At 42.1% G+C, this 27,446-nt stretch overlaps 1 protein-coding gene across 1 annotated transcript; it reads left to right on the top strand.

Moving 5' to 3' along the window:
• The first annotated feature begins 41 nt into the window (after positions 1–41).
• LOC119857035 (APAF1 interacting protein) lies at positions 42–27,207 on the top strand. Its single transcript, XM_038405311.2, has 7 exons — positions 42–314; positions 5,231–5,331; positions 11,458–11,506; positions 14,428–14,545; positions 16,024–16,159; positions 22,723–22,890; positions 23,456–27,207. The coding sequence occupies exons 1-7, from the start codon at positions 246–248 to the stop codon at positions 23,553–23,555; spliced, it is 741 nt and encodes a 246-aa protein (XP_038261239.1). The 5' UTR covers positions 42–245; the 3' UTR covers positions 23,556–27,207.
• Positions 27,208–27,446: the final 239 nt, after the last annotated feature.

Raw genomic sequence — 27,446 nt, 5'->3', positions numbered from 1 at the left:
CCTGGGGCATGGCCCGGGAGGAGGGGTTCAGGCGGCGGGCGAGGCGCCCCCTTCTCCCGGCGGGGACCTGACTAAAGGCACCGCCCCAGCGAGCGGCGGGGACAATCCCGCCCTGGGGCTGCCCCCGCCCTGCCTGAGCGGGGACCCTGGGCTCCCCGGAGCCGAGTCCCTGCCTGCGCCGAGGGCGAGAAAGGACCCCGGGGTCCTCCGCGGCTCTGGCTGGCTCCGTGCGTCCAGACAGCGCCATGGCTGCGGCTGGGGGTGGCCTCGGCTGCCAGCGCGGAGGCGGTTGCGGGGCCGGGGACGCGCCGCAGGTAGGCGGCGGGGGGGGGGGGGGGGCATCAGCATCTGGGGGCCGCGACCCTCAGCGCGGGGCCCGGCTTGGCCGCGTGCGCGGAGGCGCTCAGGTGGTTCAGGGACCGAAAGCTCAGCGCGGGACCCAACTCGTGAGCTGGGAGCCTCCCGGGCCACTTCATAAATGGCATCGGGAGTGGGTTTTATCCCTCAGTGACATGCAGCCTGTAGTGTATTAAACTGCTCTCCGTAGGAATGTCCTCCTGGTCGCAGTTACTGATACGTAGCCGAGTGTAAGAAACTGCTGTTGTATAAAACTGCTGCTTGATGTAGCAGATGCTTACAGGGAGCAGTTTCTTGCACTATAGTGTGTGTGTGAGAAACTGTGTAGGAATGTGCTATATGTAGCAGTTATTGATAGATATAGATTATAAAAAAAACTGCTACTTGATGTAGGTTTCAGAGTAGCAGCCATGTTAGTCCGTATCCACAAAAAGAAAGGGAGTACTTGTGGCACCTTAGAGACTAACAAATTTATTAGAGCATAAGCTTTCGTGAGCTACAGCTCATAATGCATCCGATGAAGTGAGCTGTAGCTCACGAAAGCTTATGCTCAAATAAATTTGTTAGTCTCTGAGGTGCCACAAGTCCTCCTTTTCTTTTTTCTACTTGATGTAACAACCTAAACCTCCCTTGCTGCAATTTAAGCCTATTGAGTCTTGTCCTATTCTCAGAGGTTTAGGAGAACAATTCTTCTCCCTCTTCCTTGTAACAGTCTTTTACGTACTTGAAAACTATCATAGTTCGGCGTGGTGTGATCATCTGCGCTGGAATTAGGTGAGGGCACTGGAGCAAACATTCCTAACTCTTCTGAAATGGCAATGGAATCTTTAATTACTTCAGGACCTTTGTTTTGCTAGCTAAAAGGTTGCATGAGCAACAGCAGGGAACACCTCAATAATATCATTCTGTCACTGAATTGGTACTGACTGGGAGGGAAGAGTGAGTTGCCTGACACTTTCCTGCAGCAGCTGAGATTTCTCTGGCGGTCACCCATCAAGTATTGATTGACCTACCCCAACTCAAGATCTGTCAAAATGAAAGCCTGATGTGATGCATTCATAATAGTTAAATAAGGGCCATAATTAAGGCTAAGATTTTGTCACAGATATTTTTAGTAAAAGTCATGGACAGGTCACAGGAAAAAAAGAAAAATTCACGGAAGCCATGACCTGTCCGTGACTTTTACTGAAAATACCTGTGGAAAAAATGGGGATCTGCCGGTCCCCACACTGCCTGAAGTAGGCAGCTGTGCAGAGGCTAGGAGCTGCCTGCAGCAGCTGGGGGCTGCGGGGAACCCCTGCTGCCTGCAGTTCTGAGGGCTCCCGCCACCCATGATGGTTGAGGATTCCTCCACCAGCTCCAGGAGCCCCCACTGCAGCAGCCAGGAGCTCAGGGGATTCCCCTGCCACCAGTGGCGGCAAGGATCTCTGGGGTTTCCATGGCCGGGAGCTCGGGGTACCCCACTACCCATGGCAGCTTGTCGCTCCTGGTGTTGCCAGAGACGGCAAGAGTACCCCACAGCTCCCTGCTTCCATGAGCAGCAGGGGACCCGGCAGCTCCCAACCACCTCCGGCTGAAGTCACAGAGGTCGCTGGAAGTTACAGATTCTATGACCTCTGTGACTAAATTGTAGCCTTAGTCATAATGCACCAAGATGTGTTTTAGTCAACTTTAGTTTTATAATCATATTATCAGTCTTAAATGTTCATATAATTCTCATACATAAGAGCAACTAGTACAAATCCTGTTTTGGGACAAACAAAGAAATCTATCTTTGGGACAAATAAATCTATCTTGGATAAATTTATCTGTATTTTTAATTTCATTTAGATTATGTATGTCAGTAGCTGCTTTTACTAAATTAAACTTGCTTTAAAGTATTGTAGCTATCCAAAGAATACTTGTGGTGATTTACTGCAAGGATCTGGTGCCTTAGAAACAGCTACTGTGAAATATCAGCTGTATAATTTCTTCTGCATATGTCTGGTTCATTGCACTTGTTTCTAAGGGAAATATACATGTTGTCCCTAAGATTTTATCAAGGGAAGACACATATTTAATACATATGGATATTCACCCTAGTGTCCTAAAATAGCATTGGTGGGCCACTGTATTTTGGATTGTAAAGCTATTGAAAACTGTCTTCAAAAATCCTACTAATGGACTATTAAACTTAATGAAATTTATTAAACTTGTCAAACAAATTACCTTATATTGCAATATAAAAATAATTTAACACATTTTGAGACCCTAATGTAGTTCAAATGGTTGCAGTCAAATGGAAAAAACTAATTTTCCTTGACACCTTAGACTCTGTTGGCTTTTTAAAAAATAACTTTAATAAAGTATTCAATTCCCAGCGAGACAAAGTGAGTGAGGTAATATCGTTTATTGGGCCAGCTTCCATCGGTGATAGAGACAAGCTTTTGAGCTTACACAGAGCACTTCTACAGGTCTGGGAAACTTACTCAGAGTGTCACAGTTAATTAAAAAGAAAAGGAGGACTTGTGGCACCTTGGAGACTACCCAATTTATTTGAGCATAAGCTTTCGTGGGCGACAGCTCACTTCATCGGATGCGCTTTCGTGGGCGACAGCTCACTTCATCGGATGCATCCAATGAAGTGAACTGTAGCTCACAAAAGCTTATGCTCAAATAAATTTGTTAATCTCTAAGGTGCCACAAGTACTCCTTTTCTTTTTGTGAATACAGACTAACATGGCTGCTACTCTGAAACAGTTAAGTAAGTTTCCCAGACCTGCAGAAGTGCTCTGTGTAAGTCTCTATCACCAACGGAAGTTGGTCCAAAAGAGATCACCTTACTCACCTTGTCTCTCTAATATCCTGGACCAACACAGCTACAAGAAGAATATATATCCCATTACTATTGATTTAGTAGTAATCCTGAATAAATGATTTCAGAAAATGTCAGTTATTATCTGGAAGCTCATTTTAAAGTATAATCCGGTAAACTAAAACAATATTCTCTTCTCAGAGCTTATGGAAATTTTCTTAGGATTCTTATACATGGACTCACTCAGATAAAATGTATTATAATTATATAGTTTAAAATCTTCTGCTTTCTGTTGTGCATTTTAACAAGCTGCTTTTCTTAACTGTCTTGCTTGACTTGACGACAAAACACAGTTAATGTTGTTTTCAAAAGATAATAAGCCAGAGCAGAACAGTGATGACTGTATTTCAATTTATATCAGTTGTACAAATGATAGCTAGCCCAGATTTTTCAAAAACTAATCCTGGATTATGTCTGTTGAATTTCCAAGTGCCTTTTAAACATGTTCACAGCTAAGGTTCATATGAAGAATACAGCCATTGTCTGTTATAGAAGAGGACTACAATGTTAAATCTATATAACCATTTAATAACCATTTAATTTTTAAAAATTGGAAACACTGTTGTATTTGATTTAAAATACCATAGTTGATCTTCATGGCTATGTGATGAAACCAGGTGCTTTCATAAATAGAGCATTTGCTGATCCTGGAAAAGTACAGGACGGATGTTTTTGTTTTTTGTAACCCTGGAATTCGGTGGAAGAATGTTTGGAATTTCTTAATCTTCTTGATTTAAAAAAAAAATTGCTAAATGTGAACTTTTTTTTTTAATTCATCTCAATTTTTCCAGTGATGTTAAAACTAAAGGAAACAATTGTAATGTTGTGGTCACAGCATTTATGACAAGGCTCCCTACCAACCAGAGAGAATATGGTGCACCTAGAAATAGTGTCATCATCATATACAATTTATACACATATATGAACTCTTATTACATAACAGGCGTATGTATGTATGTATGTATGTATGTGACACAATACTCACCTTCAGGAACTATATATACTTTTTCTAAATTTAATATTCCATTGTATTTATAAAATTAGTGATTATATTAAATTGAATAATTTTTCTCTGAAAGAAATATTAAAATGGAGCAATTAAGATGATAGCTAAACAGCATCTGAGGCATTCTCACATCGTAAAATGGTAGGAATGTGAAGCTAGTCAAGTGATCTGGTGAGGTGAACCTTTCTCTTTTGATATTATTTAAATGCTAATTAAAAAGAAAATAAAACATCTAAAACTTATACAGTATGATCCATACATATTCATAATCATAGTTGATATATTCCATTAATAAAATTAGGAATTTTGTTATTGTAATTCACATTAAAATCTTGCAAAATAACACAAAAACCATTCAAGAGGAGGAAGTATGCATCATACAGACTTCTAAAAGCAGGTCCTACACATATTCCTAGAGATGATGGAAAATGTTCCTTTATTTGGCACTCAGTGGAAACTCTTCAGTCATGTGATATGAATTTACAATGTAAGTTTGGGGTAGTGCTTATGGTGGGATAGATACATAGGAAGTTAGCCTATGTGTAATTTCACAAGGGGAGGAATTAACTGCCTTCAAAACATTTGAAGAATGTAAACACTAGGGATGGGCAAATGTATTTAGGGCATGGAAGGAGAAATAAGAGAAAAATTATGCTACTTCCTGATCATAAGGATAGTTATCCTGTATTGGCAAAGGTCAGTGGATGGACTAGATGACCTAATCTTTCTCTCTTATCACTAATCTTGGTGGTATCGATCTAAAGTTCATTGACTGCGCTGAGCTTTGGACTAGGCCTTCTAACTATGATTGCCATCTGATTTTTTTGTTTTCCTAATGTGGCCCACATAAAATGTCCAGGGAAGCATATAAACATACTGTCAGTCTTTAGTTCAGGCACCAGTGAGATTTTTTTTATTTTGAAGTCCTTCTATATGAATCAGATATCTCATGCAATTGATTGCAACATTTATAAGTGGACAATTACTTTTTTTTTTTTTTTTTTTTTTTTAAGGACAAGTTACATCCAAGAAATCTGATCCCGGAGCTCTGTAAGCAGTTTTATCATTTAGGATGGGTCACAGGAACTGGTGGAGGAATCAGCTTGAAACATGGGTAAGTGGGGGTTTTGAAAGCGATAACTATACAGACAATGGGGTCAATTGAATAAGCGGTGAGTGCAGCACTCTTCATGAAGGATGGCTGAAATTCAGGAGTGAGGCATTAGACAAAGATATGTTGCAGAGATAACATTCTTGGTCTCTGAGAAGGAAGGAATAATTCTTGTATGCAGATAAATCCTGAAGATGTATTAATGGGAGATAATTTAGGCAGGTCAGGCAACAAGAAGATTTGCAGTAAACAAATTTTTGGTGTGTATGCAATACTAAGGAGTGTTCAGTTAGGAACCACTTTTTGCTATATAATTTTGCATGAAATGTACTACTATCTATTCAGCTTGATAAGTTTGACGTTATTAATGGATGCAGAGCTCCTCTTAGTGGCCGTTGAAAGAAAGGAACAGTAGTCATAATTAAGGCTAAGGTTTAGTCATGGGTATTTTTAGTAAAAGTCATGGACAGGTCATGGGCAGTAAACAAAAATTCACGGACCCGTGACCTGTCCATGACTTTTACTAAAAATACCCCTGACTAAAACTGGGGGCAGACTCGGGAGGTGCAGTGGGTGCTGGGGAAGTGGGGGAGCGGGTGCTTCGGGGGGGAACTCATGGCCCGGGAGGGTGTTGGGGGGGGGGGAGGAGTCGTGGCCCAGGGGGAAGGGGTCACGGGTGCTGGGGAGGGTTAGTGGGGCTGGGGCAGACTCTCTACCCAGTTCCTGGGAAGCAGTGGCCTCAGCTCCATGTGCTGCCTCCACTCTGCCCCAAGCCCCAGTTCTGCAGCTCCCATTGGCTGGGAACCGTGGCCAATGGGAGCTGCCGGGGTGGTGCCTGGGGGCAGAGGCAGCAAGTGGAGCTAGGAGCTGAGGGAGAGGAGCCCCCACCCAGGTAAGCAGCAGCCCTGAGCCCCCACACACCCAAACTCCTGATGCTGCAGGGCAGGAGGGCCCCGAGACTGCCGCAGCAGCAGCCAGTGCAACTAACCCGGCGGCTGCCTGAGCCGCTCAGGTGGCTCCTGGGCACAGCTACACAGGGCTGCTGCAGAAGTCACAGAAAGTCTTCCATGACTTCCTTGACCTCCATGACAAACATGGAGCCTTCGTCATAATTACACCATAGATGCACCGTTAGTGCAAGATAAGTGTGATCTGAAGTCACAAAGTAGTGAAACACTGAGACTTGTCAGTACCTCTCATGTCACCACATGCATGCAACTATGTTGCTTTTTAAACATCTGATCTGAAGTAGAGGACACTGATTTTAAAAGTGTGAGGTTAAGCAGCTCAAAAGACTGCTATATCCTCTGAAGTTTTTTACAGGGTGGAATGGTGTATTAGCCTGAGCACAGTTAGAGCCATTTAGAACTGTCCTTAGTTCTAATGTGTGTGCTGACATTGACTACCTTTGTTGCCTTGGACAGGTCACTTAACCTCTCTGCCTCATTTTCTGTCTGAGACAAGGTGGGTGAGGTAATACCTTTTATTGGACCAGTTTCTGTTGGTGAGAGAAACAAGTTTTCATCGTCATTTGCAGATGATACAAAGCTGGGAGGTATTGCCAATTCAGAGAAGGATCGGGATATTATACAGGAGGATCTGGATGACCTTGTAAACTGGAGTAATAGTAATAGGATGAAATTTAATAGTGAGAAGTGTAAGGTTATGCATTTAATGATTAATAACAAGAATTTTAGTTATAAGTTGGGGATGCATCAATTAGAAGTAACAGAAGAGGAGAAAGACCTTGGAGTATTGGTTGATCGTAGGATGACTATGAGCTGCCAATGTGATATGGCTGTGAAAAAAGCTAATGTGGTTTTGGGATGCATCAGGAGAGGCATTTCCAGTAGAGATATTGAGGTTTTAGTACCATTATACAAGGCACTGGTAAGACCTAACCTAGAATACTGTGTGCAGTTCTGGTCTCCCATGTTTAAAAAGGATGAATTCAAACTGGAGCAGGTACAGAGAAGGGCTACTAGGATGATCCGAGGAATGGAAAACTTGTCTTATGAAAGGAGACTTAAGGAGCTTGGCTTGTTTAGCCTAACTAAAAAAAGGTTGAGGGGAGATATGATTGCTCTCTACAAATATATCAGAGGGATAAATACAGGAGAGGGAGAGGAATTATTTCAGCTCAGCACCAATGTGGACACAAGAACAAATGGGTATAAATTGGCCACCAGGAAGTTTAGACTTGAAATCAGACGAAGGTTTTTAACCATCAGAGGAGTGAAGTTTTGGAATAGCCTTCCAAGGGAAGCAGTGGGGGCAAAAGATCTATCTGGTTTTAAGATTCTACTTCATAAGTTTATGGAGGAGATGGTATGATGGGATAATGGGATTTTGATAAGTAATTGATCTTTAAATATCCAGGGTAAATAGGACTAATCCCCTGAGATGGGATATTAGATGGATGGGATCTGAGTTACCCAGGAAAGAATTTTCTGTAGTATCTGGCTGGTGAATCTTGCCCATATGCTCAGGGTTTAGCTGATTGATTGCCATATTTGGGATCGGGAAGGAATTTTCCTCCAGGGCAGATTGGAGAGGCCCTGGAGGTTTTTCGCCTTCCTCTGTAGCATGGGGCATGGTTGACTTGAGGGAGGCTTCTCTGCTCCTTGAAGTCTTTAAACCATGATTTAAGGACTTCAATAGCTCAGACATAGGTGAGGTTTTTCATAGGAGTGGGTGGGTGAGATTCTGTGGCCTGCGCTGTGCAGGAGGTCGGACTAGATGATCAGAATGGTCCCTTCTGACCTTAGTATCTATGAATCATTACTCACTGGTGGAATCTAATGAATGAATTAGAATAATTGCACTAGTTCGGATATAGGGCAGTGCATTGGAAAATTGTTCTATGACTCTTGGTCAACTGTCCTACATTTCAAATACTGTATTCTATTGTCAGCTCTTCATTAAACATATAATTTTAAAACAAGTAATTTTTCTTTTAGAAAGGAAGTACGTCTCTTTGTTTCAGTAGCAATCAAATTGCTTAACATACTACTTTCTTAGTGTGATAGACACAGGCCAGTTGGGTACAGCAGAGTAGTCGTATTGGGATCCAAGAAGTGGGCGGGCTTTGCTCGCCCACTACTAAAAGATTCCCCCCCCCCCAGCCTAAGAGGGAGGTCCACAGGACCTGGAAAGCCAAATAATTACAGGGAACAACTAATGAACAACAGGGACAGGAGTGCGGTCAAAGGGTCAAACGAAGGGAACCGGACGGGGACACCGAGCAGAGAACCCCGGACAGCGCCCACTGCTCCTCAAAGGCGTCAAGGGAGTCAGAGGACGCCGCCCAGAGGAACTCTGCCCGGATACGTGAACGGACCGAGGATCGGAAATAAGCCCCATAGTCACAGGAGACTCCATCAGCCAACCTCCTCACCCTGGTTTTATAGATGGCCACTTTAGCCAAGGCCAGGAGGAGGTTGACCAGGAGGTCCTGTGACTTGGTGGGCCCACGGACAGGGAGTGCATAGATAAGAAGGTAAAGAGAAAAGTGCAACCAAAATCTTAACAAAATATTCGTAAGGAGCTGGAATAGGGGCTGCAGCCTGGCGCACTCCAGATAGATGTGCACCAGGGTTTCCCTCACGCCGCAAAAGGGGCAGGTGTCCGGGATTGGGGTGAACTACAGCAGAGTAGTCTTATTGGGATCCGGGAAGTGGGCGGGCGAAGCCCGTCCACTGCTAAAGGGTCCCCCCCAGCCTAAAAGGGGGATCCACAGGACCTAGATACCCAAAAAATTCCGGGGGACAACTAATAAAATAACAGGGACAGGAGTGCGGTCAAAGGGTCAAAAGAAGGGAACCGGACGGGGACACCGAGCAGAGAACCCCGGACAGAGCCCACTGCTCCTCAAAGGCGTCAAGGGAGTCAGAGGACGCCGCCCAGAGGAATTCTGCCCGGATACGTGAACGGACCGAGGATCGGAAATAGGCCCCACAGTCACAGGAGACTCCATCGGCCAACCTCCTCACTTACAGCAGAGTAGTAGAAGGCAGATATACTGGCCACTGGATAAGCAGTTTTCTGATCCCTGACTGACCAGAGAAGGGGCTGCTCCAGGCTAGAGTGGACACATGACTCCAATTAGCCTGCAAAGAGTCAATTGAAGTTATTAGGCTAATGAGAACACCTGACTCCAATTAACCTGCAAAGAGTCAGGTGAGGCTGTTAAGCTAATGTGAACACCTGACTCTAATTACGGCCCCTCTGATACTATAAAAGGGCTCACTCCAGTCAGGCTGAGGGGAGCCAGAGGAGAGGAAGTGTGGCTGAAGGGCTGGGTAATGAAGACACCCTCAAGCCACTAGAAAGGGAGCCCTATGGTAAGGATGAAGAAGGTGTTGAGAGAGAGAAGTGGGAGAGCTGTGGGGAAGTGGCCTAAGGAAATGTAGCAACTCTGGCAGTGAAAGGTCAGCTGCCAACAGCTGCTGCCATTAGGGTCCCTGGGCTGGAACCGGGAGTAGAGATCGGGCCCGGGTTCCCCCGAACTTGACACTACAGAAACACCTCCTAAGAGGGGAAGACAGGCCCCTGTCAGGACAGGAGGCTAAACTTGTTCTGGAACAAGCCCGTAGGGACAACAGAGACTGTGGGTGTTCTCTCACCAACCTCCTTGCTGGCTTATGATGAAAATGGCTCGGTAGGCTGTGACCCTTGCCTCTAGAGGGAGAAGGGCTACATAGAGGGTCACAGTGAGCCTCTGAGGCTAGCGTTATCCGCCAAGAAGCGCGGGACTCACTGAGATAAGGTCGGAGCTCTGCCACATTATTTATCTTGTTCATTGAATGGCACCAAGTATCAATGAATTAAATTCATTAGTATTAATACATTTGTACTGCAAATAGGTAATCCATTAAAACCACTTTTTTTTTGTATCTCAGATATCATGTGTTTTGTCAAGTATACTATCTTGAAGGTTATATCTTATTCAAAGGACTCTGTCTTGTCCATAAATATGAACTCTGTTTTCCTTGGGAAACTAATAGAGTCTTTGTCCTGAAATTGCTGGAAATTTGTCTGTAGATTTACTAATTGTTCACTAGGTGTCTCTATAGATTTTAAAATAAGACCTTTGAAGATGAATAGTGATTACAAATATTATCTATTTTATCCCCTTTTTATTGCCTTTACTGAAAATATTTCACATCCTATTTTTAAATAATTTTAATTTATGTAAAGATGTTGAAATTCTTCATTCACATAAGGCTTGCAAGCTTTAGGTATTTCCACTTGAACATAAATTGTTCAATTTATTGAATTGTTCAATGTTTTCTTCTGCATGAATTAAATACTGTATATTTATTCATACCTTAAAACATATATAATACAATTTAATGGTTACTACATAAATAAGTGTGTTTCCCAGGAACTAAAGGTGATTACAAACACTAATAGCTAATTGATATTAAGCTATAAATGATAGGTTTGGCCCTGTTTTTTCTTGCATCACTCAATGTCTACTTGCAAATTCCCTTCTGTTTCACTTTGATCCCAACTAATGTGGGGTGTGGGTTTGTTTGTTTGTTTGTTTTCTTCAATGATACAAATATACTTAGTTAAATCTGTAGGCAGGTTGAAAGAACTATTTATATCTTGGATATTCTCAGAGCTTCCAACTGTTCTAGTAAGATCAGTGTCGCATATTGAAAACCATCTGTATGTGAATGTGTGGTAGGAGGACAAGTGTGGTTACATAATCATGTGCTGTGTAAGTTAATTCTTTATCAATAAAGGGTAGAGTACTAAAATGGTGCTATCAAATTATATATACTTCAAATTCTATACCTTATACATCAGTGGTTCTCAAAGCCGGTCCGCCGCTTGTTCAGGGAAAGCCCTTGGCGGGCCGGACCGGTTTGTTTACCTGCCGCGTCCGCAGGTTCGGCCAATCGTTGCTCCCACTGGCCAGCACATCCCTTGGCCCGCGCTGCTTCCCGCAGCCCCCATTGGCCTGGAGCGGCGGACAGTGAGAGCCGCGATCGACTGAACCTGCGGAGATGGCAGATAAACAAACCGGTCTGGCCCACCAGGGCCTTTCCCTGAACAAGCGGCGGACCAGCTTTGAGAACCACATTTATACATGGAGCTAAATTCTATATCTTTTCCTAGAGATGAAATCTACATTGCGCCATCAGGAGTCCAAAAGGAAAGAATTCAGGTATGTAAAACTTGTTTTTTACCTCAGAACTCATCCCTGAAAAGGAACAAAATTACTTTTAGTGAGCTATTTATTCTGAGTGTTCTTTCAAAGCAGTTTGGGTTTTTTTCTTGTTATGAAGTCTGAAATTATTATTATTATTGACTACCTTCCTGAGACCACTGATGATTTCTCCTAGTATTCTGTGATCTCAGAGCAGCAATTCAGTACTTTTTCAGTGGTGTATGTAGGTTACTCCTTTTGAGTTTTCTTGTCCTAGATTAGTACTGACCATGATATCTGAAATCTACTTCAGCCCCAGATTTGTTCTGCAACGACCCAACAGTCAGCTAGTTTGCTACAGTTTTAGTTAATAATGTATACATGCAATTGGATAACTGTGTCTTAAAGCTTCTGTTCTAAATATTTTTATTAGGGCTGTCGATTAATCTCAGTCAATTTACGTGATTAACTCAAAAAAAATGAATAGCAATTAAAAAAAATTAATCACTATTAATCGCAGTTTTAATCGCACTGTTAATCAATAGAATACCAATTGAAATGTATTAAATATTTTATATATACTGTATTTTGTGTTGTAACTGAAATCAATATATATTTTTATTACAAATATTTGCACTTTAAAAATTATAACCAAAGAAATAATATTTTTCAGTTCACCTCATATAAGTACCGTAGTGCAATTTCTTTGTCGTGACAGTGCAATTTACAAATGTAGATGTTGTTGTTGTTGTTGCATAACTGTACTCAAAAACAAAACAATGTAAAACTTCAGAGCTTACTAGGCCACTCAGTCCTACTTCTTGTTCATTCACTAACAAGTTTGTGTACATTTACAGGAGATAATGCTGCCCTCTTCTTATTTACAATGTCACCAGAAAGTGAAAACGGGCATTTGTGTGGCATTTCTGTAGCAGCCATTGCAAGCCATTTACGTGCCAGATATGCTAAATATTCGTATGTCCCTTTATGCTTCAGGGCTACCATTTCAGAGGACATGCTTCCATGCTGATGACGCTCGTTTAAAAAAAATAATTTGTTAAATAAATTTGTGACTGAACTCCTTGGGGGAGAATTGTATGTCCCCGGCTCTGTTTTACCTGCATCCTGCCATATATTTCATATTGTAGCTGTCTCAGATGATGACCCAGCACATGTTGTTCATTTCAAGAACACTTTCACTACAGATTTCAGAAAACTTAAAGAAGGTACCACTGTGAGATTTCTAAAGATAAATACAGCATTTGACCCAAGGTTTAAGAATCAGAAGTACCTTCCAAAATCTGACCGGGACAAGGTGTGGAGCATGCTTTCAGAAGCCTTAAAAGAGCAACACTCTGATGCGTAAACTACAGAATCCAAACCACCAAAAAAGAAAATCCGCCTTCTCCTGGTGGCATCTGACTCGGATAATGAAAATGAACATGCATTGGTCCGTACTGATTTGGATTGTTATCGAGCAGAACCCATCATCAGCATGGACGCATGTCCCCTGGAGTGGTGATTTAAGCATGAAGGGACATGTGTATATGAATCTGTAGTGCATCTGGCATGTAAATATTTTGCAACACTGGCTACAACAGTTCCATGAGAACGCCTGTTCTCACTTTCAGGTGACGTACACAAGCAACGGGCAGCATTATCTTGTTTGTCTGAGCGATTGGCTGAACAAAAAGTGAGTGGACTTGCAGGCTCTAAAACTTAACATTGAATGCAGGTGTGTTTTTTGTTTTGTTTTTTTTTTAAACATAATTCTAAATTTGTAAGTTCAACTTTCAAGAAAGAGATTGCACTACAGTACTTGTATTAGGTGAATTGAAAAATACTATTTCTTTGGGGGTTTTTTACAGTGCAAATACTTGTAATCAAAAATAAATATACAGTGAGCACTGTACACTTTGTATTCTGTGTTGTAATTGAAATCAATACATTTGGAAATGTAGAAACCAAAAATATGTAGAAACCAAAATTCCAAAAATATTTAAATAAATGGTATTCTCTTATTGTTTAACAGTGCGATTAATCACGATTCATTTTTTAATTATGCAATTAAAGGTGCAATTTTTTTAATCTCTTGACAGCCCTAATTTTTATTTGTTTGTATGTAAATCTTTCTTTCTCTCGGGCTGCTCTGTAGGCAGGTAGGATCTCCCCAGATCAAGATGACCTTAGCCCAGTGGTGGGCAACCTGCAGTCCACAGGCCGCATGCCGCCCATCAGGGTAATCTGAATGCTGGCCATGAGACGTTTTGCTGACTACCATCTGCAGGCATGGCCCTCCACAGCTCCCAGTGGCCACGGTTCACCGTTCCCGGCCAATGGGAGCTGCGGGAAGCAGCAGGCCGCAGGGATGTGCTTACTGCCACTTCCCGCAGCTCCCATTGGCTGAGAACGGCGAATTGCGGCCACTGAGAGCTGCGAGGGACTGTGCCTGCGGATGGTCAATGTCAGCAAAATGTCTTAGTCTATCTCAGTTCCTCTCCCTTACGGATAAAAATAGAAGTACTGCTGGAGATGAATAGTAAATACTGCCAGCTGATTTATGATACTAGGGACTCGTCCGAAACAGAAACATATGTGGAGTAAGAATCACTGCTCCACTTCTCAATCGGAGATAATACAATGAAGGATGATAGGAATCATCTCACTGATTGACACTTGGGTTTCCATATAATGATCATTAAATGTATTTGCAGAAGAAAAGATAGGGGGAAAATACATTCTGGCATGATGCATAATTGATTTTTAAATAAAAAAAGCTTTGTGCTTAATCTCATGGAGAAACAGTTTTTTTTATGCAAAAATACAGTTTATGTAAAGCTGCCCAAAGCAAGCCCGTTTTCTAGGTATCTCCCCAGAAGAAAAGTAAATCTATTTTGGGGGAGAGTGTCACAGTTTAAGTAGTTCTACCTCTCTCACAGCCCGAAGATATGTTTGTTTGTGACATAGAAGAACGGGACATCAGCGGCCCTCCACCACGCAAGAAACTAAAGAAAAGCCAATGCACACCTCTTTTTATGAATGCTTACACCATGAGAGGTATGCAATAAATGCATTTGATTCAGACAATAATAAATCAATATAAATCAGTTCATGAAATGGAAACTCCTAAGTCATAACTGTAGCGTCACTGGAATTTAATATTGCCTTAATTGGAAAATACTGTAGTAGCTAAATTTGTAGTCTCATGATCTTGCAGTAGTTTCATACCAATAGATTTTAGGCCATATTACAATCTTTTGCGATTGTAAAGGTTACCAAATTGCTAGTTACAATAGTGTAAGAAATGTAACACTATTCAGATTCAAAATTATTGACAGAAAATGTGTCTACTTTACAATTATAAATATTCTGAAAAACAAAACTTTTTTCCTTTTTCTCCAATTACAGTGCAGGCCAAGTCATGAGTTTAGGATTCTGTTTCTCTTGCATCTGTTGATATCAGAAATGCGAGAAATAGTACAGAGAGTGCAACTCTCACAATTGTTTGCTACATTAAGTGGAAGCAGCATGCCCCACATCAGTTCTTTGGGAGAAACAAACCCACATGGGATCTAGTAATGGCATGACTGTTCATGCATGACTGCAGTATACTTGGATTAGAGGCCCTGTTTGTCTGTCTACTGGTTCTATCCAGTTCATCCTAATGGGGGAAAAAAAGGTAATGCAACCCCTTTATCTAATGCCTCTGGTCCCATTTAGAAATATATTTTAATTTTTTAAATGTATATTAATCTAACACTTCTGCACTTTTTGCACATTTTTATCAGTTTAATTTTATGGAATTTGATTTTAACAGTAGCTGAAGGTTTTATGCAACTCTATGAGATTTGTGTCTTTTGTCCTCCTCCCCCGCCCCCCAAAAAAAAAATGATTTTGGGAGTCTGTTCTTGTTTTCATGTAAAGGAAACTTGCACATGGAGAGCCTTTGCATATCCAAAGGAGAACTTGCAATTTTCAACAACATTGCAGGTTTATACTTTGTGATTCCTGTGCTTGACCTTTCCAGCACACCACAGTATAAAAATATAATGATTGAAAGTGATGTCAGGGAACCAGTTAATTGTCTCCAGAGAGAAATAGCTGTACATCAAAGAAACTCTCTTTCTCTTTCAATTGAATCTTCTTTGTACTCTTCTGCCACAAATAAGTAAATTTTTTAATTCTTTAGAACCTCAGCGCTCTTTGGTGATGTAATTAAAATGTTTTAGTCATCTCAACAGATGGAAATGAAAAATAAATGCATGACGGAGAAGGTTTGCCTGGAATTTGCACTAAAACCAGCTACTGACACCCTAAAGGTAGCTCTCACTGCTCTTTGTAGATTAGAGAGTACTTCCTATTAACATACCTCTTAGTTGCTCTAAAGAACTGACTATTTTCCTTGTCTAGTCCATTAGCAAGGATGTTCAGCTGAAGTGTTGAAACTCATTTTCACGTCAGTTTATCTTAATGGAAGGTAGGGAGTCGCATTTCAAGATGAAATACAGAGTCATCCCTTTTTCTTCTCCTCCTAGGAGCTGGAGCTGTGATCCATACTCATTCAAAAGCTGCTGTCATGGCTACCCTTCTCTATCCAGGAAGTGAGTTTAGAATTACCCATCAGGAAATGATAAAAGGAATCAAGAAATGCACTTCAGGAGGGTATTACAGGTAATTTTACATTTACAAGACTAATCCGATGTACAATGTTTCTGCTAAATGTCATCTTCAAAAATGTCAGTGTCTTTCGTGGTGTCAGCATTCAAGTGAGCAATATTTGTAATTAAGTCAGAGGAATATTCACTAAGGGGCTTATTTGAATAAAACTCGCCATGTGTGTCTTGAACCAAAGCTCAAATTCAAGTTTGAGGAACATTAAACTGCCTAGGGAAGAACAATGTTTTCCAGTGTTATGAATTTCCCTTACATTTCAATATGCTGCTTTTATTGAGAATTTGAGTGATTCTGTGTACTGATGAAAGGCTGCCATTTTTTAATATTGATGCTAGATATGGTGAAAAGATAGCAGCCCCAGCTTCCAACATGCTGTCTCAGGGATGACCCTAACCTGATGAAAAGAAAACACCCTATGGTTAGGGATAAAAAGTAACAAGATCTCTGCAACAACTCAGTCACTGACTTCTCCAAAGAAGGTGCTGAATTATTCTAGATTTTGTGTGGTGGCTTTTTGTGGGACTCTTTCCCACAAAGCATTGAGTTGAGTCTAGCACACTCATTTCAGATAGTGTGTGACAACAAGATGAGAAATTATGGGATGTTAAAGATGTACACCTCTGCACTTTCTTGGTGTTAATTTTGTAACTAACATTTTCCCCAAAAACTTTTAGGAAGGTAGAAATGCATTGATGTTTGGATTTGGTACAAGGGAGTGTTTTTTGCACATAAAATGGCAACTTCACGACAACTTTCTTTTGTCTGCATTAGTATTTGTATTTTTAATGTATGGCAAAAGTACCTGATAGCAATGGATTTTTATCTCGAATTTTGTATAAAAATCTTCTTTTTTTAATTAAATTTTCAGGAAGTTTTTCTGGGTATTGTTTTCTGGTGATTGTTCAGGTAAATATTAAGGATAGGATTTTCAAAATATTTATCATTGGCCTAAATCTGATCTCACTGAGGTCAGCAGAAGTTTTACCTTTGACCGAGCCCTGGACTACACTGCGAGGTTCGGTCAAATTTAGCCATGTTAGGTTGATTTTAAAATGAATGCATCTACACAACCAACCTGTTCCATCAACCTAAAGGGCTCTTAAAATCGACTTCTGTACTCCTCCCTGGCGAGGGAAGTAGCACTAAAATTGACCTTGCTGGGTTGAATTTGGGGTAGCGTGGCACGCTGTTTGGTCAGCGTGGCACGTTCAGCAACACAGGTGACCAAGCAGTCCCCCCAGAATCGCAAACGAGCTCCAGCATGGACCGAAAGGGAGACACTGGATCTGATTGCTGAATGGGGAGAAGAATCTGTGCAGGCTGAACTCCGATCAAAAAGAACAAATGCTAATATATATGCCAAAATCACACGGGGCGTGGTGGAGAGAGGCTACAACAGGGACACACAGCCATACCGCATGAAAGTTAAGGAGCTCAGGCAAGCCTACCAAAAGACAAAGGAGGCAAACGGTCGCTCCGGGTCAGAGCCCCATACATGCCGCTTCTTTGATCAGCTGCATGACATTCTAGGGGGGGACCTTACCACTACCCCACCACTGTCCGTGGACACTGCAAGGGGGTAGTCTCACGCAACAGGGAGGAGGATCTTGTGGATGAGGAAGAGAAGGAGGAGGAGGAGAATGCGCAGCAGGCAGATGGTGAATCCATTCTCCCTGGCAGCCAGGACCTTTTCATCACTTGGAGCCATTACCCTCCTAAGTCGGGATCCCGGACCCTGCAGGCGGAGAAGGCAGCTCTGGTGAGTGCACATTTGCAACTACAGTACAGGGTTTAAAAGCAATAGTGTTTAATGTTTGATTTTCTCTGAAGAATTGGGATGCATTCGCGGCCAGTACAGCTACTGGAAAAGTCTGTTAATGTGTCTGGGGATGGAGTGGGAATCCTCCAGGGACATCTCCATGAAGTCTCATGGAGGTACTCTGAAAGCCTTTGCAGAAGGTTTCTGGGGAGGGCTGCCTTATTTCATCCTCCCCGGTAGGACACTTTACCACGCCAAGCCAGTATCTTGAATCATTGCAGCACAAAGCATGGCAGCGAATGGTCCTGGGTTTTGGTCGCATTCAAGCAATGTTCAGTCTTTATCTTTCTGTGTTAGCCTCAGGAGAGTGATATCGTTCATGGTCACCTGGTTGAAATAGGGGAATTTTTGTAAGGGAACAGTAAAAGGACCCCATTCATGCTGGGTTATTTGCGCTTGGCTAAAAGGGATCATCCTGGAGAATAGCCACGCGGCGGGACGAGGGGTGAAGGGATCATCCCAGAGAATAGCCATGCGATGGGGTGGGGGGAGGTGTGTGCTGTACATCCACCTGAAAACCACAGTCCCTCCTTTTAAATGTGAAACCCAACCAGCATTGCTTGCTATGGGAAAGAATGGTGCTGCAGTTTGAAACCATTCCCACATGTTATGAAGGCATAAGAAGCCAACCCCGCGTACCAAAAGGCTTATCATGGCTGCCTGGAAACCAAATTCTGTTGCCCAGCCATTTGTGATGTGTCAGCATACCAGCAGGCACCCAATATAAAAGGCAAAATGCGACCTTGTACCTAAAGCACATGTGCTGTCTGCTGTGAATTGCTTGATTCGCTGTGAAAGAGTCTCCCTTTTGTTCTCAGAAATGTATCATCTTAAATTTTACTCTCTCTTTTTATCTCCTTCCAGGTGCAAATGTTTCTATGCTCCCCCTATCATCTCCGTCCCTGAGGCTATCGCAGATTAGAAGGCAAAAAACGCACTCGCGATGACATGTTTTCCGAGCTCATGCATTCCTCCCACACTGATAGGGCACAGCTTAATGCATGGAGGCATTCAGTGGCAGAAGCCAGGAAAGCACTAAGTGAGCACGAAGAACAGAGGCAGGTCTGAAGCTAATGGGGAAGCAAACGGACATGATGAAGCATCTGTTGGAGCTGCAGGAAAGCCAATAAGAGCACAGACCCCACTGCAGCCATTGTATAATGGCCTGCCCTCCTCACGGAGATGTCCAAGAATGCAGGGTTGGGGGAGGGCTCCGGGCACCCAGCCACTCCACTCCAGAGGATGGCCCAAGCAACAGAAGGCTGTTGTTCAAACAGTTTTGATTTGTAGTGTGGCTACAAATCAAAAATGTGGCCTTGTCTTTCCCTCCTCCCGCACCGCACCCCACCCCACCCAGGCTCCCTTGTCAGTTATCTCACTTCTTATTTTTTATTTTTTTTTTAATTAATAAAGAAAGAATGCATGGTTTCAAAACAATAGTTACTTTATTTCCTTTGCCAGCTGTGATCGAAGGTGGGAGGGTGGCTGGCTTACAGGGAATTAAAATCAACAAAGGGGATGGGTTTGCAGCAAGGAGCAACACATACAACAGTCACACTGGCCAGTCATGAAACTGGCTTTCAAAGCCTCTGATACGCAGCACGCCTAGCTGTGCTCTTCTAATTGCCCTGGTGTCTGGCTGCTCAAAATCAGCCACCAGGTGATTTGCCTCAACGTCCCACCCCGCCATAAACATCTCCCCCTTACTCTCTCAGATATTATGGAGCACACAGCAAGCAGCAATAACAATGGGAATGTTGGTTGTGCTGAGGTCTAACCTAGTCAGCAAACAGCGCCAGCGCGCTTTTAAATGTCCAAAAGCACATTCTACCACCATTCTGCACTTGCTCAGCCTATAGTTGAACTGCTCCTTACTACTGTCCAGGCTACCTGTATATGGTTTCATGAGCCATGGAAGCAAGGGGTAGGCTGGGTCCCCAAGGATAACTATTGGCATTTCAACATCCCCAACTGTAATTTTCTGGTCTGGGAATTCCTTCTTGCAACTGCTCGAACAGCCCGGAGTTCCTAAAGATGTGTGGGTCATGCACCTCTCCTGGCCATCCCACATCGATGTCGGTGAAACGTCCCTTGTGATCCACCAGTGTTTGCAGCACCATTGAGAAGTACCCCTTGCGGTTTACATATTCGTTGGCAAGGTGGTCCAGTGCCAAGATAGGGATATGTGTTCCGTCTATTGCCCCACCACAGTTAGGGACCCCCATTGCAGCAAAGCCATCCGCTATGACCTGCACATTTTCCAGAGTCACTACCATTGATAGCAGAACATCAGTGATTGCACTGGCTACTTGGATCACAGCAGTCCCCACAGTAGACTTGCCCACTCCAAATTGATTCCCGACTCACCAGTAGCAGTCAGGCACTTCAGGCTTCCACAAGGCTATTGCCACTCGCTTCTGAACTGTCAGGGCAGCTCTCATCTTGGTATTCCTGCACTTCAGTGCTGAGGAAAGCAACTCACAAAGTTCAAGGAAAGTGGCCTTACGCATGCGAAAGTTTCGCAGCCACTGTGAATCATCCCATACCTGCAACACTGTTGGCTCCCACCAATCTGTGCTTGGTGGCCGGGCACAGAATCGGTGTTCCACTGTATCAACCAGCCCCAGTGCCGCCATGATGTCCCAATTGCCACAGCCCGTGCTTTCAGGAATGTCTTTGTCCATGTCCTCATCACAATAGTCCTCATGCTGGTGTCTCTTAGCCCACTTCTGCACATACTCCAGGATAATGCGTGAGGTGTTTACAATGCTCACAACAGCAGTGGTGAGCTGAGTGGGCTCCATGCTTTTCGTGGTATTGCGTCTGGTAACCCAAGAAAAAAGGCGCGAAACGATTGTCTGCCGTTGCTTTCACAGAGGGAGGGAGGGGCAACTGACAACATGTACCCAAAACCACTCTCGACAATGTTTTTGCCCCATCAGGCATTGGGAGCTTAACCCAGAACTCCAATGGGCAGCGGAGACTATGGGAATTGTGGGATAGCTACCTACAGTGCACCGCTCCTTAAGTCGATGCTAGCCATGGTATTGAGGACACACTCCACCGACTTAATGCGCTTAGTGGGGACATACACAATTGACTTCTATAAAATCAACCTAATTTTCTTGTGTAGACATACCGTTAGTGGAAGCAGAGTCAGCCCACTGATAAAAAGTTTTGAAAATCCCCAACCCTCAGTTATCCCAGGACATCTTTAAAAAAGAGTAGCATGAGCCTGGTCTCTCTCTATTTTTCTCTCAATAATAAATTAATACTTGGCACGTGCATACCATCTAAAAATCTCAAGGAATTTTGTAGACCTTAATTCTCACAAACAACCTGGTGAAGCTGGTAAGTGGTTTTATAGAAGAAGGCACAGAGAAGTGTTGTGACTTGTCTAAATTCACTCAGACGGTGGCAGAGCTGGGACTAGAACTTAGGACATGTTGCTCCCAGTTGTCTGTTCTAACTCCTAGCCAACACTTCAGTGTTTGTTTTAATTTTCAGGCTGTATGTGAGTAGTAGGTGAGCTCACAAACATTGCTACAGTTGTTTCATTCATTAGACTGTAGAGTGCTTTGGGATGCCTTCAGCATGAAAGACTCTGTATAGAACCAGATTTTCTCTTTTTCTATGGATAAACACATCTAATACTGATTTACTACTATCAGCATTGCTTCTTATCTATAATGTGGCTCCATCTTTTTTGAAGATGTCCTCCCACCAACTACTTAAAAAATACGTGTATGATCTTGATGGTGAATCTGAATTTGAACTAGAGATGTATTACATTTATTTAAACAAGTTTCTGCAAATATTAATTAAGGTTCAAACAATGCCAAATATCGTAGTCTCTCTTTGCTACACACTATTGTGCAAGTTCCACTGAACAGCATGCAGCATCTTACCTATAGTGCAGTTCTCAAACTATTGTTGCAGGTTGCACATATCTCACTGAGGACTCTGTCACAACAGAGAAACATTTTTAATTCTTCAAGCACTGACACTTACTTCTACCTGTATCCTTGATCAGGACTCTGTCAGGGTTTCCAAAGTCTTTTTTAGACCAACCAAATTTAGACATTTTAATCCTAAGTGGCTGCATCATATCTTTCTTTATTAAGTGTTTTTTTAAATAAATTCAGCCATGATCAAGTTAGTAGATGTTGCCAATATTGGAAGGGTAACCAGCACAGAAGAGGACAGACCAAAACTGCTAAGTGACTCATATTGATGAAAGCAGTAAGGGCAGGCAATGAAAGGAGATTTAGTGCTGAGAAAACTAAATTCCTAAATTCAAGGAGAGAGAATAAACAGCAGATACAAAATAATGATATGTAAGTAAGCAGTTACACCAAGTGCATTCAAGTATTTTTATTTTCTTTTGTCCTGAATACGGTTCAAGTATTCCCAGAGTAGTGTAACCCAGCACTATAGCTTTCATAGGGAAGGTGTTGGATCAGGTTTGGGACCGGAAGTGTCCTTGAGAGGATGTATAGCATAGCATTGTTCACAAGATGAAAGAGTTTGAGAATCACTGTTAAAGATGTTACCAAATCCTCTGCAAATAATGAAGGGAGAATCTCCTTGATTGGGGAAAGCTTAGGACGATGGCTCTTTGGCATGAATGATATCACAGTTCTTTTCCACATCTAAGAACAGGAACAGAGTAGTCTCCTGCTAGAGAACACTTCAGAATGCATTGATTTTTAATTGCAATAATATCTCATTTTCTATTTAGATATGATGATAAGTTAGTGGTCCCCATCATTGAGAACACACCAGAGGAGAAGGATCTCAAGGAACGAATGGCACATGCAATGAATGAATACCCAGACTCTTGTGCTGTATTGGTCAGACGTCATGGAGTTTACGTATGGGGAGAAACGTGGGAAAAAGCCAAAACAATGTGAGTGCAATTTAAAGAAAGTCATATCTGTTGCCATAGTAGCCCTGAAATATTAATGGAGGTAGAATCACTGCATATGCATCCCAGCCACAGTTGATACTTCACTCTCTTGGCTCACACCACCAGTGACAATTGTCCCAGTCTACAGACAACTTCTTTTCATGTGGGAAGGACCGTCCCCACATACACATCAGCTTCTGGGGAAGATCTCCAGGTTGCTTACATGGGCCCCTTGCAGTACCCTCCTCAACAGCCTCAGCCTACAGAGCCACACATGATGTGTCTCGTTAAACAGTTTAACGAGAATCCATTTCCCCACCTGCCAGCGGAGAGCTGTGCAACACAAACCCTGGGCAGCACAGAGGCCTTGCTAACCCTCCCCCACCAGAGACTTTACCGTGAAGGTGGATGACTATTGCAATAAAGTGATAGCAGGAGTGTGCTGCCTGACCACTGTGCTATCAATGCTCAGTGTATAGAAGAAAAATGTTCACTTTTTAAATATATGCATCTTCCTAAGGATGCGTCCCAACTCCACATTTCTCCTGTTCTCTTTTTACTGAAGGTGCGAATGTTATGATTACCTGTTCGATATTGCAGTACAGATGAAGCAGCATGGACTAAATCCTGCAAAACATCCAGCTGAAGAAAACGGGATCATATAAACTACTACAATACAGTTCTATACCCCCAGCCACCCAAAATTGCAGTGCAAAAAGTGGAAATGTATTTGTCAACCTTCAAGCATTTATAATTGAATGCCCTTCTACTGCATCTAATAGAGCATGCTTTATGTCTGTCAAAAGGTGAATTATAGCTAGAGTGTTTAATAATATCAAGTGGAGGAAACGTAGCCCCCAATCCTGCAAACTAATCTGTGCAGGCAGACCCTTATGCCCAGGTGCACACCTTGACTGCAGGATCAGGGCCATGCATAGCAATCCTTCTTTCAGGCTGGGTTTTTTTCCCTTCAGTTGTTGAATGCCATTTGATTAATTTCAGTGAGCATGGTGTGTACCTTGGACAGAAAAACTACAGTGGATTTGGCTCCCTGTTGCCAAGGAATCACTGCTTAATAATAGCTGAAACTGTCTTAAAATTAAAATTTCTCATAAAATTTAACTATCAGATTAACATTTTTGTATCTGTTTAAATATATAAATACATTAAATCAGTAATTGAATGTTTTAAGCAGAACAAAGCAATTTGGAGCAGAAACCTTAACTCCATCTCAGTGTGCCTGACTTTGATACAGCAACATATAGTACACATAGGCTAACTGTACGGTCAGTTGTGCCTCCCGTCTCTCTATCTCTCAGGAATCAGGGCCTGCAGCAGAGCTAGTTTGGAGGGGTCTGCAGGCTGGCACTTAAGCCAGCAGCAGCTTACTGGCTGTTCAACGCTAATTCCCATCATTGTGCCTGCTCCTATGTTACCTTGTTCCTCTTGCCTTGCACCCAGCCTTGTCTCTGTCTTACCCTTGGCTTGAACCTGCTTGCCTGCTACCCTGTTTGCTGCAGTTCTTGAGCTCCGGCTTGATCTTTGGCTCCGGCTTCTGATCCCTGGCTTGACCGTCAGCTCTGGTATTTAGCTCCTGACCTCCAGCTTGACCCGTGGCTCTGGCTTCTTACTACTGACTCTGGCTTGACCTCTGGCTACGGTATCCAGTTCCTGCCCTCTGGCTTGAACCTTAGCTCTGGTATCTAGCTCCTGACCTCCAGCGTGACCCTTGGCTCCAGGTTCTGACTACTGACTCCAGCTTTGACCCTAACCTTAGTTCCCAACACCTATTCCGACCACCAGGTCTAACACTCCCTCTGACTACTAGGCTAGATTGCCCTTGACGGTCACCTGACACTATTGTGCAGTGTAAATAACCTTGAGTGAGTATCTGCTCCTCTGACTCTCCTAATCCCTAGAAAACAACACCACCATCCATACTCGCCTTGCTGGACAATGTCTATTTAGGTGATCTGGATTTATATGTACTATACTCGGAATAATATCTGTATTGAGACGAGAAGAGTTGGTTAAACTTAAAGTCAGAGATTGAGGGACCAAGTAAGCCAGACACAAAGATAGTCGTGGATAAACACACTTCTATATTTTTATGCAGCATCCAACATCAATATTTAGGTAGTTTGTAAGTTTCCTAGAATCATTGATTATTAAAATCAATATAGCTCTGTATTTAATTGAAAGAGAAAAATGTCCAAAATAGTATCTGAGCAAAAACTAATTATGGCACTTAGGGTATGTCTACACTGCAGACACCTGTGGTTGGCCCATTCCAGCTAACTGTGGCTCATGGGGCTGTTTAATTGCAGCGTAGACTTCAGGGCTAGGGCTGCAGCCCAAGCTCTGGGACCCTCCCACCTTGCTGGATCCTAGAGCCCAGGCTCCAGCCCAAGCACAGAAGTCTACACTGCAATTATGCAATGTAGTTGTAGCCGTGTTGGTCCCAGGATGCTAATGAGGTGAGGCAGGTTAGGTAATATCTTTTATTAGAGCAACTTCTGTTTGTGTGAGAAAGACAAGCTGTTGAGTCACACAGAGCTCTTCTTCGGGTTTGGGAAAGCTACTCCCAGCATCACAGCAAAATGCAAGATGGAACAGATGCTGAGGATAAGCAGTTAGCACATATTGTAAGGAACCGACCCAAAGATGCCTGTTCCTGAAAATCCGAGTGATCTTCAAAGATTCTAGAGCCTATGTTTCAACAAAACCCTTTCTAATCGAATTAGTGGTTTCAAATATTAGTATTAAGATCCCTTTGACTATTTATTCTACTTTAATAACTTGTTTAGAATATCTTTGCCTTTGTCCTGCTTCTCTACCACAGGTTTGAGTGTTTCTAATCCACCACACAACTCTCAGATTCTGCTGCACATGGCCCAAGCCAGAAGGGGGCGTTATTCCACTCATTTGATAGGTGGATTCTACTAGTTATTTTTTACTATGAGATGGTTTGGAAGGAAAGGAGGGAGAGGTTTTTTAAAATTGCTGTGGGTGAATATCTTCCAAAAATCACTTTGATTTTCCCACTTCAGTTCTAAGTTTCTGAAATGCTCCACCTGCCAATGAAAAAAAAATTGTAAATACTTTTTTTGCTCTTACAACTTTCTGTTTATAACTTCACAATCATATAATTTTTTTATTGTTATTTTGTAGGGTGGTGGGTTTGGTGTGGAAAACCTTAGATGGAGGTTTATGAAAAATACACACTGATATAATCGTTTACTATAATTTAACTCTTATTTTCTTCTGCAACTTTTCTCTGTATTGAAATGATTTTTATTTATTAATTATTATTATTATTATTGCCATCATATTGCCTGCACTTTCTCTCACAAAAGAGGGTTTTGGTTTGGTCAGACTTGGACATCTATTTTTGAAGGTCAATAAAAAGGATAATGAAGATGTAGAGATGACGTGGGCAACAGTTCAGTCTCTATTTTCTGTTAAGTATATACTGGAAAAAGATACTAGGCACCATATTCGATGAAGGATTAATATATTTTAATTGTGATGTCTCTTTTATATTGCAGTGAGATATTGCATTTTTTCTAGCTCTGCTTCTAAATATTTAGCTGTGTGCTGGATTGTGGTTCATAATTTCTGCAGGACTAATGACCCATGGTGGTTCTGTTGATAGTTGTCTGTAGCCACTCAAGTTGAAAATTTTAGTATCAGTTGACAGAATCTATACCACTGGACTGGATATTTTTTTTAAAAAGTTGCCAAATTCAAAAATTGGATATGAAGCCTGTAGCATCTGAGTTTGTTCCTGAGTGTTATGTTAATGTTGTTATTTTTTAATCAAGCCTATAACTGATGGCCTTGGAATCCTCTGCTAACTTACATTCTCTTCTGAACTAGGAAAAAGCTAACAATTCTATAGCTTGCCCTTGGGAATGAATTACTACAAGACTGATATTCTGTCTTAATTTTTCTTTCACAAAGGAATTCACTTTCAATAAGATCTCGTTAAAGACCATTTAGAATTTTAAAACATCTTGATAAATGTCTTGATGGCCATAGTTAACCATGGTAAAATTTCATCAAATGTCATGATTCAGGATATAAACAATGCCATGAGGGTCAAAAAGTACATTATTCACTGAAATACAGTATTCCATAATAGTGCATTTTAATATCTTCTTCCACCATATTGGGGAATGGCCAGTGTTGGAAGCAAGGTATCAGTTTGGATGGGCTAATGGTCTGATCAGATTGAGTAATTATGTCTCTTTGAATACCTCTGTAAATCAAGAGCTACAGTATATAGAAATAAATTTTACTTTGTTCTATGAAAAAGATCAGTTGACTCCTTTATTATATTGATTATGTATGCCATAATGTTGACAGTCAGATTTGCCTTTTAGAGTAAGGAGAAATTATCTCCCTTTTTTGTCTCTCTTATGACCTTATGCAATTGTTCTCCCAGGCTTAGAAATAAATTATGGTGTGCTGAACTTATCCAACAAATATGATGTTCTGCCTTGATCAAGCTTTGCATTGGACTTTGTGATGGGACCAAAGGTCTGCAAATAGGC

The sequence above is a fragment of the Dermochelys coriacea genome, chromosome 6 (genome assembly GCF_009764565.3).
Source record: "Dermochelys coriacea isolate rDerCor1 chromosome 6, rDerCor1.pri.v4, whole genome shotgun sequence".
Lineage (NCBI taxonomy): Eukaryota > Metazoa > Chordata > Testudines > Dermochelyidae > Dermochelys > Dermochelys coriacea.
The sequence above is the reverse complement of the archived record's forward strand: the minus strand, read 5'-3'. Positions and strand labels throughout refer to the sequence as shown.

Coding starts and splice junctions, on each gene's coding strand:
- LOC119857035 (XM_038405311.2), top strand. CDS start 246: ATGGCTGCGGCTGGGGGTGGCCTCGGCTGCCAGCGCGGAGGCGGTTGC. Junction 315..5,230: donor GGGCCGGGGACGCGCCGCAG/GTAGGCGGCGGG, acceptor TTTTTTTTTAAG/GACAAGTTACATCCAAGAAA. Junction 14,546..16,023: donor GAATGCTTACACCATGAGAG/GTATGCAATAAA, acceptor TTCTCCTCCTAG/GAGCTGGAGCTGTGATCCAT.